At 45.4% G+C, this 14,723-nt stretch overlaps 1 protein-coding gene across 6 annotated transcripts in view; it reads left to right on the top strand.

Annotated features, from left to right (window-relative positions):
• TENM3 (teneurin transmembrane protein 3) overlaps positions 1 to 14,723 on the top strand; it is a 415,109-nt gene that overhangs the window by 334,548 nt on the left and 65,838 nt on the right. For 3 of the 6 annotated variants that reach the window (XM_036299786.1, XM_036299789.1, XM_036299787.1), the window contains exons 12-13: positions 12,879 to 12,905; positions 14,465 to 14,482. The exons of 2 other annotated variants lie outside the window; for them this stretch is intronic. In XM_036299786.1, the coding sequence (XP_036155679.1) occupies positions 12,879 to 12,905; positions 14,465 to 14,482 (45 nt within the window). The remainder of the gene's footprint in view (positions 1 to 12,878; positions 12,906 to 14,464; positions 14,483 to 14,723) is intronic. One more of the 6 variants, XM_036299788.1, reaches the window with a different exon arrangement.

Here is a 14,723-nt window from a genome sequence, read left to right on the forward strand (position 1 = left end):
CCGAGGCACTCAGCACACCTCCATTCAATACCGGTTGCTCTGGGCTTTGTGATGCTGCCGTTAGCGGTTGAAAATGAAATACACACAGTTGAGGAGTTTCCCACTGAACAATAGGGGGTAAAAGAACGATCAAAACTATACCAGGGGAACACTCCGGTCTGTTGTTCTTCTCCTCAGGAAAATGGTGAAAGGGTCGTCTTTTAATTGTTAAATGTAAAAAGTGAGTGACAATTTGGGGGTTTGGGCGGGGGGAGACACTCTGATAAAAGTTTCACTTGGATTACAAAGTCAACATTTTTTGTAACTTTTGTAATGTTCCCAAATTGGCGATCGTATTCATAATAATATAGAACAGGGACATGCTAAATCTGTCTTTTCTGCATTTTCATTCGAGCTTTATGGTTCCCCTTACCAAGTGAACATAGGGTGGCGTTTACACCTGCCAGGGGCCTCCTGGGGACATGGGGCCTCCCCTCTGGCGGTGTGACTCAGTCCACAGGAAAGGGGTCCCTAGCACCCCCTGCCTGGTTCCTGCGGGCTTGGGGGTGTTCACTGAACCTGGCGAAGCTTGGCTACAGGCTCCTCGCGGCACCGGCCCCTTCTCCGGCCTCGCCGGGGGACCGGGGGTGATGCGGTCCTGTGTTAATGGGGAACCTGCACATCAGTGAAGGCCTTGTCCCTTTCCACTCGAGTTTCTTTCCCTCACACTTCCCTTGGGCTGGGGGGCTCTGGGGTGACTGGCACTTGGAGGATGCACTGAGGAGATGGAGCTGGGGTGCATTTAGTTCCAAGGTAACTGGATGTGAGTGTGAGGTGGGGAGTCATGGCCGTCTGTGCCGGCCTGGCCACGAGGAATGTTCCTGCCACCGCTGACCGGCCGAGTGCGTGGAAGGGGCGGAGGTTCCGTGAGGCTCTGCCCATGCCCTGTGGAGCCACTCACGAAGTAGGTGGCTGGTGCAGGGTAGAGCACATCAGAAATGTGCAGAAACCAGTTAACCTGCAGAAAATCCTCCCTGTCATCACCCAGGGAGTAAAATTCCTGAGGGAAGCCGTTTTCTCCTGCCAGAAGCAGACTTGATTATGGGACTTAATACGCTTATCATTTCTTCTGTGTGGTGAATGTTTTTGAGGGATTCATCGGAATTCCTGTAATTGGGGGGCACAGGCCTATACTAGTACCACAGAGGTGAGCTCCTCGGGCGGGAGGCCACGCCCGTCACGCATCCCAGTGCATCCCGAGTCGTGGGAGCATGAAGTACTGATGCTGGCAAAGACAGCCTGAACTCCTGATAGGCCACTCGAGGACATCACAGGTAGCTAACGAATGTCGTGGACCCAGCGAGTACTGCCGGCGGCGTAGTTACACTATGGGAAGGCTTCCCGCCTGGGCTGCGCCCAAAGCTCAGCCACGGTTTGAAATCGCCCCCGCGTGTCGCTAAGGTAAATTTCAGTGGCGGTTGTATTGCTTTGGGAAATGTTCCATGTGTTCTGTGCTTTAGACAAGGGGCATTTCTTTAGGACCTCTACAGCTCGGTTCTGAGCGCAGGCAGCTATTTTGTGGGTGCGTACATCTGGGTTTAACGGGTATCTTTCCATGGAGTTGATTGCCAGGTCACCTGGGAGGAGGAGAATTTTGAGTCTTTAGGAGACAGCCACTGCGCTGTCCCCTGAGAATGAGTTCTGTGCGGTGATGGCTGTGAGCGGACAGGTTTCCTCTCCAGTCTCCTCCGTGGCATAACGCGGCCCAGTCGTTGCTATACATTAAGTTGATTTCTCCTCAGCTGACTGCAAGGCCCCCTGGCTTCCGAGGCGGCTGTGTTCCGAACAACATGGAGGTGAGCGCCCCTGTCGTTTTTCCCAGATGGGAGAAGGATAGAAGGCAGTGCTGGCTATTGGCTTTGTTTTGTGATCACTTGGGTGTTACTGTAAAATTCCTCATTTCTTTAGGTTGCATAAACCTGCGTCCTGTCTCTCTAGTCTTGGGTTTCGTAGTTTCCTGCTAAACCCACGAACTTAGTCATTTTTCTAGCGAGTCTGAGCTTCTCAGAGAATGTGCTGTGTAGATGCCCCGTGTCTTAGGGAAGCAGTTCGTGCACTGTATTATCCCAAGGAGGTGTTTGTAACTGTCCATGGGAATTAAAATGTTATCTGCCATGACAGATTTCTACAATGTGGATATACCTGTGCCTGGGCTTTCCCTTCTGCTTCCTTAAACCTCCTTTCTCAGCTGCAGTCCGTTTAAATTAAAAAAAACTTATGGAGAGGCATGATATTTCAATAAAAGGCAGTTACATTACATGTCAAATCTGTATTATATTGCCTTATTAAAAGTCCGCCATTGTACCTTTACTGTTATACTATCCAGTATCTTTTTTGCTGTGGAACACCTCATTGATTTGCATCTTTTAAAAACCACCTACGATCTTAATTTCCACCAAGATCCAGAATGTAGGAGGTGTTCAAGCTCAATTGACTGGACACACAGCGTAACCAGCACTAACGATGAAAACCACTCCTCTCCATCCCCCCACGCTCATCGGAAGAAGCCTTGATTGAGAAGTTTGGGCGCCAGGCATTTGGGAGTGAACCGGTGCCAGTATGCTGTCGGCTACTTGACCGTGTTAGCCAGGGCGAGACCGGTGTGCCTAGTGCCAGCCTATGAATAGGTCACATTCTTCCCAAAACTCGGGCCAGGCAGCTGAGACCTAGTGCAGTGTTCGTGTGCGTGTTAAGCCGTGTTCATCACATGCAGAAATCCCTGTTCCCCTCGTGGGGTAAAGGAAAAGGCAGGACTCTGCATGGGGTTCCATGTCAGGGGGAGGAAATGCGCCCACAGTTTCAAGGACGATGATGATTCCTTCCCACAGGCACATTCGTATCCTCTCAGTGGTGGAGTAGATCTCTTTTTTTCTTGAACATGAAGTTGAAAATTGTCTCTTTTCATCTTAAAACAATCCCTCCCCCCCCCCCACCCCACCTGTTTTGGAAATACAGTTTGGTTGTGGTGTCAGTCCATACAAACGCTACGGCTCCTCTGCCCGTTCACATTTAACATCCTCTCTGCTCCGATGACCAGTGAGAAGAAGCCCGTCTCTATTGCCCCTCCTCTGAGGGGCCTTGACCCTCCCTCTCCTCTGAGTGCCTCTGTGAGCTGGGGAACAGCTGTCTGGAATCTGGCTACTATTTCTGGGGTTTAACAGACATGTGGCTTGGATAAATTAAGGAGCAGTCAGAGGAGGTCCATAAACACGAGTCCTTTGCCAGCTGCTTTTCCATTAAGCACTGTTGGTTGAATGAAATTAGGAAATAATTATGTTGGTGGGGAACCTACCATATCCCAATGTAATACAGTGTCTTCCTTTAACAATGGAGCCTAGTGTTGTTTTTTTCCTATCCACCAAATTAGTTTTCAGGGTAATCTACATTGCAAATGGACTGATTTGCATAAAAACTATGCCTACTTCTTCTGATTTGTCAACACCTCTTTTCTTGTTTTTTTCAAGTCTTTAACACGAAGCCTGGGTGGGTAAGACCATCTGCTTGCAGAGCTCGCCTGCAGCTCCATCACTTAACTCAGGAGACAGGTTACAGCTGTTTAATTGTTATGGTGCCGAATGGTGATCATTCTTTCCAGAATTAATATTTATAGATGTATGCATGGAAAGCATGTGGTTAAACATAAGTGATCTAATTGTGCACTGGTGGCATTAGGTATTCATTAATTAGTCCCCACGTGAACAAGTAAGTGTAAAGTAGTGCTTTTTACAGACACTCCCAACTCCTGGCTTTTCGAAGAGTCCCTGTAGTGGTGACTGGGCCTGGGAGTGGTCCATCCCAATGCATCAGCATGCGCAAGGGGAACTCACCCGGCCGCTGCTATCAAAGCAAGGAGGAAACTATCTCGGGGGGCTACTGCAGCCCCTAACTCCTTCCTGCCCTCTATCTCGGGGGGCTGCTGCACAGCCCCTAACTCCTTCCTGCCCTCTATCTCAGGGGCTGCTGCACAGCCCCTAACTCCTTCCTGCCCTCTATCTCAGGGGCTACTGCACAGCCCCTAACTCCTTCCTGCCCTCTATCTCGGGGTGCTACTTCATGGCCCCTAAATCCTTCCTGCCTGGTGTTTTCTCCCTGAACCGTGCTGCGTGTGGGTGCCTGGTAACAGCCTGGATGGGCAGTCCTGGCTGCACGTACTGGCATTACCAAGAAAGGTCTCTGAGTGGAGTGCGGATTTCTTTCCTGGATTTAGGAATGATCTCTCTCTCTCTCTCTCTCTCACACACACACACACACACACACACACACACACCCTTCCGCTACAAAAGCTAGCCATTTGTATCCCATCACTTCTGCTCAGTCCATTCCAGAATGAGCATGTTCAGCAGGATGGCCATGTAGGGACGGAACTACGCATGTAACGTGTGCTGTGTTGATGTCTGAGTTCAAAAGCAGTTCCTGTAAAAGTGACTTGTATTTCTAAGTCTGGGGCAGATTAAGTGAGTACTGACACAGATATGTGCACGTCCTTAGAAAGTATTAGCGTTCCTTGCCCAGATAGGATTACTAAGGAGGGGACACAAATGATGTAAGAACAAGTCGAGACAAGTTCCTTTCTTCAGTTAAAGTTTTGTTTTTAATTTTTCGGTTACCGTTTACATTCAGTATCCTTTTGCATTAGTTTCCTAGTGGTCAGACAGTCACATACCTTACGCAGCGTTCCCCTGATATATTCCCACCTGGCCCCGTGCCTCGTTATGACAGTGTTATTGCCTATATTCCCCACGTACTGGGCCTTTTTTAAATAACTACCGATCCGCACTCCCCCATCCCTTCACCTTGCCACAGTTCTTTATTCCCCGCCTGAGTGGAATCGTGCTCTGATTGGGAATAGTGCATAAGCACCAGCAGGGGGTTCTGTGAGAGGGGGAATGAGAAACTTCCCCCACAAAAGGGGAGGTGTCCCCACTGTGGGCGCTAGCTCATTCATGTAAACAGGGTTCCCATGAAAGGGAGGGTACCTTGAGGAGGTGCAGCAAAGGGGGTACCCCCAGCCTGATTGGGGCAGAGCGCACCTCACGGCTCAGGGAGGCCATCGCGGCAGTGCCACGCTCCTTTGCTTAAAGCCGGCTTCCTTCCTGGCTTCAGAGTCTCCTAAAAGACACCAGCTACTTCATGAGTCTGCAACTTTTTAAACTTCCTTTGTTGACATGATGAATTAATGGTACCTGATATTTATTGAGTGTTTACTATGTGCTGAGGCACAAAGCAGAACTCCTCTGCTGACATTATCTTCCTGAATGCTCCCGGCAACCTTGGCAGGTGGGAGTTACTAAAAACTCCAGTGAGGAAACCCAGGCTCAGCTAGGAGGTAACGGAACCAGAACCCAACCCACATGAACCATTTCCCGAGCCCATACTCTAAAGCACTAGGCACTGTCGCCTCCCGAAGTACTTCCCAGTTGTGTAGTGTGGGTGTGCGTAGCGGAATCGGTGAAGTTTAAATTTTCCCTGTGATAAAGAGAACGTAATATCGATGTTTCTGTCACGAAAAGATTGAATTGTCGTAGAAGTGGATGCATTAATAACGATGGCGATGATGTCTTAATAATGAGATGTCACTGTTTCATTCAGGGAAGTTTGAATTATGACTGATGACAGGACACATAGTTTGCCACAATAAAAATAACAATTATAACAACAACAAAAAGGCATTCCAGGAAAGTCCATTTCTACTGTGAAGGATTTAAGAAAAGTGTAAAGTACTTATTGAAAACTCGACATAGCACCCTCTAACATTTAAATTCACCTCCAGTTTTTTCATCAGCTGAAATGAGTAGATGAAATACCATGTACAGACATCAACTGTGGAAAACACAGCAAGTGGACAGATGACTGTAGAACCAGTCTCAGTTCATGAAAAGGGCTCAGGAGGGCTTAGTGCCCCAATACAGCTGCCCAACATCTGAGAACTCTCACCATGAAGAAAGAAAAATTCCCTCTCTCTGACTCACCTTTGAAAGGAGCCATTTATTGGTTTTTCCCAAATAAATTAGTTTATCAGAGGTGAGTTCAAAGGACTGTTCAGTGTTGCTCCTTATTTTCCCTGATGTCGTCAAGAAAACTAGCAAAAGAAAGACCCCAGTACATTTTACATACTTATTTATACGTCTTAATTCTACACGTTTTTCTTAAATGTCAAATTTTATGAAAACACAAAAATAGTGATGATAGATGAGAAATTCTACTCATTGACAGTGACCTAATCAGTGTATCATTTTTATGGTTTCCTGCCATCAGACTTACCAGTACTGCTCAGCGACCAGTTCACTAGTTGTCAGAACCAAGTTCATTGTATCAAAATGCCAAAGACCCAAATATTCATTTAGTCTAAAAAAATATGTGTTATAATTTTTGCTTATTAATGTTCAGAACTACCTCTGGACAGTTTCATTCCCGAATCAGAGTGCTGAAATAGATCTGATTTTCTTTTTAGTCTAGGAAATCCTAGACTAAATCACTAAATGTGCTTTTGCTTATGTCATTCATTGAACCCAAACAAGAATTAAAAATCTAGCCCTGGCCGGCATGGCTCAGTTGGTTGAGGATCATCCTGTCGCCAGTTAGATTCCTGGTCAGGGCACATGCCCGCCATGTGGGCTCTATCCCCAGTAGGGCGTGCCCGTGCAGATCTCTCTCTCTCTCTCTCTCTCTCTCTCTCTCTCATCAACCCCCACCTTCCTCTCCCTCTAAAATCAATAAAAACCTTTTTTTAAAAAGAAGTAAAAATCTAGAGACGTGGTTACTAACGTGTTTACGTGTGTGGTCCAATGTAACAAATCACGCCATGTGCAAAGACTGTATTACACGGCGAACAATAGTCCTCCCCACCCACAGGCGCGCAGGCCCCAGCACCCGCAGCGTGCCGGCCCCCCCACCCCACCCCCGTGTCCCCTGTTACTCCCATTATGTAGATGCAGTCCACAGCCAGGCGTGAAATTCTAAACAGGAGGAAACTACCAAACAGTGTTCTACCCGCTGTCTGTTCAAAGCTCTGTCGCTTATAATGGCACTTTTCAGCACTGCTGACTTCACCAAATTTGGTTTATCTCAGAGCACCTTTTCCCTCGAATGCAGATATTTCAGGGCTGACTTCACGCAGGAAAAATATTATTTCACTGTTTTGGAACGTCTTCGTATAAATAATGCTCCCGGCTGAAGTGTGGTGTTTTGCTTGGGTGGGTGCGTGTAAGAAGCAAGGTACTTGTGCAGATGATTTTTACACCGAATTTCCGAACTATAAAAGGAATAAAATCTGCAAACTTTCAAAAACAGTTCCTTTGAAGCAGGTTTTCAAAAGTGTTGGCATTGTCGAAGGCGCAAAAGCTCTTTCTATGACATGCGCACACGTAGACACACACACACAGTTTTTCTCCACTGGCCCAGTCTCACTAGGTGTTAAAATTCAAATTAATGGGCTCTCCTAAGTGGGATAAAATATTTGCAATGTTTTTTCCTAATCTTAGAATGAGGATGAGAGAGAGAGAGAGAGAGAGAGAACACTTCAAATTGAGTAAATTGTCTTATTATGTTCGAAATTATGTCAGGGTCATCATCCTTTATGACAGAGTAATCAGTAATAAAACAGTGCAGGGCGTACCAATTAAGGATCATCAAATCAAAGGGTATGCTGCCCGCTTGCTGATTTAGACAGCTGCTGATGGGAATAAATAGATTTAATATGCACGTATTCTCCGACGGTAGCTTTCCTGTCATTCTACAGGAACTGGCATGTGAATCATCTGAGAGTGACACCTACTTATGGCTTTAGTGAGATACTAACGTGAATCACTTTCTAAAGTCTGCGTCATAAAGTATTAGGAGACTCACCCTGCGAAACAAAATGTGCCCTGGACTCCGAGGATGTTCGGTCATTGCGAGAGTGGAGAATGTGTCTGTATTTTATTATGCGCGTCTCTGACTGGATTATCCTCTTTCGAAGATGGGCCTCTAAGATTTTCTTGTTGTACGAAACTGAGAGAGGTCCTCAGAGCCCCGGGAGTCAGTTCAGGAGCCCAGTGGACTGGACTCTACTATTTAATAGGCTCTAACCAAGCACGTTGTCAAGGGCAGAAGCAATGCACATCGTTCATGACTACACACACCAGCAACTATGTATACACCGGCCAAGGATTTGTACTTTCCCTTTGTGAGCTGCCTCAGTGCATATAACCCGCTTGGCTGGCCTGTGTTTCTCCTCCGTGTTTGTAAGCATCAGTTTGAGAGCAAAAGGAAAGCAAACTTGGAATTAAGCCTTTTCCGTATCACAGGTTACAGCAGTTCTTAGGGAGCTTTCTTAGGTCTACAAAAGGTAGATTTACTCTGATTTATGAGGCTGTGTCAACGGATTAATATTTCAAGTTAGTTTGGATTTTAATTTTATGTCCTGGCCTCTCCCTTTAGGTGTCAACGCTGAATTAAGAATTTCTATATTTTTTTGTCTTATTTTTTCGTTCAAGTTTACTGACCAATCCAAACAGACATGATGCTTCTAACAACCTCACGCATGTGCACGGTTCTTCTGAATCATCAGTGTGGCTCATTTACTAAGTATGTGGGCTCTGGCCTCAGACTCCCTGGGTGGAATTTGGGCTTTGTCACTTGTTACGATTTTGACCTTGAGAGAGTTATTTAACTTCATGTGCCTCCGTTTCTTCATCTGGGAAGTAAAGAAGATACTAGTAGTGCCTGGGACACCAGGGAGTGGTGAAAGTTAAGTCAGCTTAGCATCGTTTCCAGCACATAGTAACAGGCAGGAAATGGTAGCTACAGTTAATGCCACTGCCTATCGGGATGGAGGGGTGGGGTGAGGGAAGAGGAACCGGTGGACCAAGGAGAGAGGAGGGTGTTGTAAATGGGGTACTACTCATATTTGCTTCTTTCTTAAAAGGTAGTGCTGTATCATCCATAGGATTCCTTCAGAAGCTGCAAGCATATGTAAGACGTACTAGGACCACCATAATAAATTGTACATGTGATCATTTTATTCAGCAGACAGTAAGACATCCCCTGCTGAGCCAGGCAGTGAAATACCGTGGCTAGCATGGCCACAGAGTTTTCATTTCCAATGGAGAAGGTTTACACATCGGTCCCACGTGTCTGTCCATTCTGAAGCCGGATATTGTCATGGAATCTCTTCAATGAAATGACCACAACTCGCTCTTGACTCTCCTCTCTTTTTACACTTAACCTGGTGTTCCTATTCCTGGACTCCATCCATGAGAAGTACTCAGGGAATGGGGGGAGTCGGGTAACTCGAGGAAAAGGAGGGAGGGCTGCCCACAATTTTGAGAGAGAAGCAAATGAGGCACCAAGATGTAGGTAGAATTTCCAAAGAGATGCTGTTCCTCCCGAATCCACATATTAGGGTTAAAAGTGGCACAAAGAGACGATGTCTGAGCAAGGTCCCTCCTAAGGGACCTTAGAATCCCCGTCCGTGACTAAGGGGACAGACAAGAGAAAGTCGTTTTGTGTCCTCCCCGACCCGTCTTCTCCAGAATGCAAAGGAGGAAACACAATAAGTAACATTGTTGGTGATCCGAACTTTTGTCCCATATCGAAAAGATGACTGAGTCATTACCTACCTGGACAGCAGGTAGACCGAGGACCTCCAGTGCCGGGGCTTGGCATCTGTACTCAGGGAGGACTGTGTATCTGAATGTATTTTGAGGGAGAGAGAGATGATGGAGGCCCAGATTTTAAAACACACCTGGCATTTAAAACACACCTGCCTTATGCCATTTAAGGGAGAGCCCCCTGCTCTTTCCCGAGGAGGCCACGAAGATGGCACCTAAAAGATGGGTGTGCTACCCTGTGGCTTCAGGGAGAGAAATAGCTGCTACATTCCTGTTAGGTCAGGGCTGGCTGTGCAGTGGATTGTTCTGAACCAGAGGAGGAGACCTACTGGCCGGAGCTGGAGATGTGAGCTCGTTCATGCATCAGCCGGGTGTTCAGAGTCGGCCAGTGTGGACCGAGAGCTCCTGGCGGCGCTGGGACCACGGGCCGCATTTTGTGTTTGTGAGCATGCGTGCCTTTCTGCTGGGGGAGAATCCATGACTTTCTCCACTTTCCTCAGATCTGACACCCCAAAGAGGTCAAGAATCACTATCCTACAGGAAACACGGGAATGCTGCCCTCTGTGTTCCCCGTGGGTCTTCCTCAAAGACAAATAAGCAGAAGTCCAGGGAAAGGGTGTCAGGAATACAGCATTTTCCTGGAGAATCATTTCTTAAAGGCTCCAATTCCCATGTCTAGCACTCATTTTATAAGAGTTTTCTTCTGTAAAACAAATTGAAAACTTCTTCGTAGACTGAGTAGGCATGACTCTACTTCAGTGTCTGTAATTTCTGTGGCAATTTAATGTGCATTTCAGCACTGGTCAGGCATCTTAATTTTTAAATACACTGTATTATCTTTATGATTATTGTGCTTAATGGCTTCTGACAGCTTGCCTGCATTTTTCTGATTGTTTCCTGTAGTGGCTTAAAAAGGGGTGTTTGTATTGTTGCGATGATCATTTCTAATCATTATTTGAACCTCAGATGTCGACATCTCCCTTTAACTCCTTTATTATTTAGAACCAGGCTTTTGTGGTGGTGTCAGAAGTGTTACTCTTCAAGGCCAAGTTGGTGGTGGTGGTTTGCCCTTTTTCTTAGCTTTAAACTCTCAGTCTCATCATTGTTGCCTCTGATGTAAAATGCAAATGCCAAATCTTGCTCTCTTTTGCTCAGTACATATATTTTCTTATGGCCCATGTTTAACCTTTTGCAAAACTTGTGCTACTTATTTTTCACATTTAAAGTGTTCCATACATTTTGACCTCCCGTATATTTTAAATGTATTTTCTCATTTCAGCTTCACTTTTGCTGTTCTCTAGGCTCCATGACAAACTTACCCTTACCACTGTTTTGAGATCCACAGTTCTGCATAATTGATTCTGTTTGCTAACATAATGGGATTAGCTAGATGAGAAATAATTTATTCCTATGTTAAAACTATTAATCCCGGCCAGAGTTCATCGCATTCCTCAGTTTGGTTGTGTTAACTGGCATGGACCTGGTATGAAAGCAAAAGGCTTACTCTCCAACTACGATCGGTGTTATTAATGCTTATGAACTAAGAATTCCCTCAGAAATCCTACCCACCCAAATCGGGATTTTCAGGGAGCTACTAAGGGGCTCTAGTAGATTACGTCATGTGCAGAATGAATTATTACTCTATGGATGATGTTATTCAGTAATACATTTGTATTGTAATGTTTGAAAATGGAAGTATTTTTATGAAATTAGAATTTCAGAGTGGTGCCTGACTCTCACTGCTCTTCCCCACCTGAGCCTACTGCCAATTAGCGGTACACACACTCCTGTTTCCCACAGCTCAGGAGCCGCTAATGGACTCCGGTGGCAGCGTGCAGCAGCCTCTCACACACGCAGTACAGACGTGTCAGAACCACTTACGGCTTCGCTTACACACATGACAGAACCAGCAGACTTGAGAGGCTCAGCCGCAAGTCCTAGTTTAAATCCTTCGTGGAAGAGTCCTGCTCCACATGCATGTGTCGGTAATGAAACACAATCCACAGGAGCGTCTTTGAAAAGCAATTTTAGGTCATTAAAGATGCATGAATTTTGACAAAGCAAGAAGATTTGGGGCTTATTAAGAATATGTTGGCCCAAGCCGGTTTGGCTCAGTGGATAGAGCATCGGCCTGCAGACTGAAGGGTCCCGGGTTCAATTCCGGTCAAGGGCACATGCCGGGTTGCAGGCTCGATCCCCAGTAGGGGGCATGCAATAGGCAGCCGATCGATGATTCTCTCTCATCATTGATGTTTCTATCTCTCTCTCTCCCTCTCCCTTCCTCTCTGAAATCAATAACGAAATATATATTTTAAAAGAATATGCTGGATCTCTACATTGCGGGGAGAGAGGTATCCGTGCCTCTTCCAGAGAAAGGTGCGGGCTAGTTGTAACCTCGTGCGAGAGGCGGTGGACAGCGATGGAAAAGGCAGCCTCCATCCGCTGTTCCTGCGAAGCTTGTGTGAGAAACGGAGCTGCTCCCGTGAGAAGACACGGCCTTAGCTCATCTCCCAATGGGCCGCCCAGGTGGCACCCTACTGCCCACCTGCGTGGAGTTGAGGCCACTGAGTAATCGTTTTCTACACAACTTACCTTTTTGATGATAGATTGCATCTGCTCCGTTCGCTCAAGGATTCTCAACTTACTTTTGCTTATTGATTAACCATGACAGTTCAACAGTTTGTAAATACGCAAGAACTGGAGAGAGAAGGTGCGCGAAGCAGGGCTTGTATGGGTTTGTCTCAGGTGGGGAAGCTCAGAGCCGCAGATACAGTCCCTCCTGGGCTGTGGTCTCCCCGCTGTGGAACCCTTATGCGACTACTCCGTTCAAAACAGACTTTTAAAACACAGAAGTCTTTTCTCAAACCTCCCCCCCCAAAAAAAAAAAATTTAAGTTTGATTATTTGTAGATCTCATCGTTATAAATTTCCAAAATTCTCTAGCACTGAAGAATGGAGGCCACTTGTATCAATTCTCGGGTGGGGGGCGCGTTCTGAGCGGCCTGGGAAGGAGGTGGTCGCTGACCTGAACATGCTGCTTTCAATGCTGGGCGTCCCCACAGCCATGACTGCGTTGGCTCACACACGAATCGGTTGCATTTTGAGAAGCTCTGAGGTGCATCTGTCGTGTGATGTGAGTCTCCTGTCAGCCGCAGTGACTCGATTTGCATGTAAATTCTGAAAATTTCCTTGTCCCATGTGACATTTCTGAATTGTCTGTCTGTTCTTTTCTCCTTTTTAATTTCTCCAGCTCACTATTTGGATAAGATAGTCAAAGGTACTGTATGCTTGCTCTTTGTTCACGTTTCTCCATATCTATCTATAGAACCATGTATCCGATTGCACTAGCTATGAAAATAGGTTGGTTTTCATGCGTAGTTTTTTGTGAATTATGAGTGAGGCTTAATTATGTGAAATGCCTTGAAATTTCAATAGTAAGACTTAAATGTCTGTGTCTCATTTTTATAATTTTGGGTTATCACAGATTTCATTCCTATGTGAAAGGCCCTCACCAGAATCCCAAAAAAAAAGCCAAAAAAAAAATAAAATAAACTGAAGATAACAGTGCATTTGCTGTTTTCTGTTTACTTATTATCTCTTGTTTCTATTTTAAGGTCTCCATTGTTGGCAATTCAGCTAATGAGCTTTAAATTCTAAATTAAAGTTCGCAACGGCCCAGTCTCTTATCGCAGAAAAAGAAATTGCCAATCTGAAGATGTTGGTTAACATATGTTGAGAGGAATCCCATTTATACTTACATGAAAACTTCTTTGGCTTTTCCTAAATGTTTCAGGATACATGCGATATCATAATCTGCTTTGTTATTCCCTTAAAAGCTCTAAAATATCGTGCATTCTATAAAATAAAGAGTGCCACTGCTTGAGCAGAAAACAGCAGATTCTCTTGTCTTCAGTTATCGTAGAAACAGGTGAAAACCATTTTTCCCGAAGAGGAAATTCCCATTCCCTTTCCCTTTCTCCTCAGATTCCCTATTTTCTAGTCCTTGTTCGTGCTTTTCATTAGAATATGAAAAGATTCATGGCAATGTCCAGGCTTTCATTTAATAACCCCTGTTACACCCAGTCAGTGCTGCACCTCAATCTTTCTTTCCTGTTTAAAAAAAAAAAAAGGCATCCATAAAGTTCACCTCTTAGGTATTGAATAGTCTAGAAATGCAGACAGTAATTGTCTGAAAGAAAAGAAGCAGCAAAATTAATCTCATCTTGACCTGGTGGTATCCGTAAGAGTGATTTTACCACACCCCACCAGGCTGTCAGAATCGCTTTCTGTTAACGCTAATCTTAGGAGGCAGAAAGTCTCTTTGAGATACTTTCCAGTTTCGCACTGGAGGAGGGGAAGCCACTATATGAATATTTTTTTTATACAGACTTGAATAAACATCTTTAAACAGATCGTTCCCTCACACGTCCCCACACCGAGAGCAGCATTCTCATTTTAAGAAGCTGCACAACAAACCCCAGTTGGTAGAATAAGTATTTTTTTACGCAGACATATTTTATACCAATTTATAAGTAATTCTGTCCATAGAGACCCGAATTATCACCAGTTAACTCTCCCCGTTTCTGGGCATTTAGATCCTTGTTTCTGTCAGTGTCGTGTCAAACCCATAGGTCAGAACCCAGGGCCTGCCTGGGCGTCATCCTCATGACCAGATCACGTGGCCGCATGCCAGATACCATCGTCAGGAAGTGGCAAAAATTGTTTTCCTTTTTTTTTTTTTTAATGTCATGTTAGACTGAAACGATGCTAGCTTTTTGGATATATTAAATTATTTTAATCGTTTCCCAAATTTTCCCTCCTTGCCCATAAAAGCAGACAAGATAGGATATAAAGGTAACAGCATAAAAGCCTTAGGGAGATTGTCACCAGACATCACTCTGCGCTCTGTCTTGAAGCACGTCACTACCGTGTTTTTGTTCAGTCTATCGATGTTTTATTGTGGTCCTTATGGTATTTCATTTCGTCCGTCCTCAGTACTCGGATCTGCACAGCTGCCACATTGAGTTGGAAATCCTGTCGGTCCTGTCCCATCCGTATGCAGCCTGAACCCTAATGTTTGTTAGAATAGACGCTC

Source organism: Myotis myotis, unplaced genomic scaffold (assembly GCF_014108235.1).
Source record: "Myotis myotis isolate mMyoMyo1 unplaced genomic scaffold, mMyoMyo1.p scaffold_m19_p_3, whole genome shotgun sequence".
In the NCBI taxonomy this organism is placed as follows: domain Eukaryota; kingdom Metazoa; phylum Chordata; class Mammalia; order Chiroptera; family Vespertilionidae; genus Myotis; species Myotis myotis.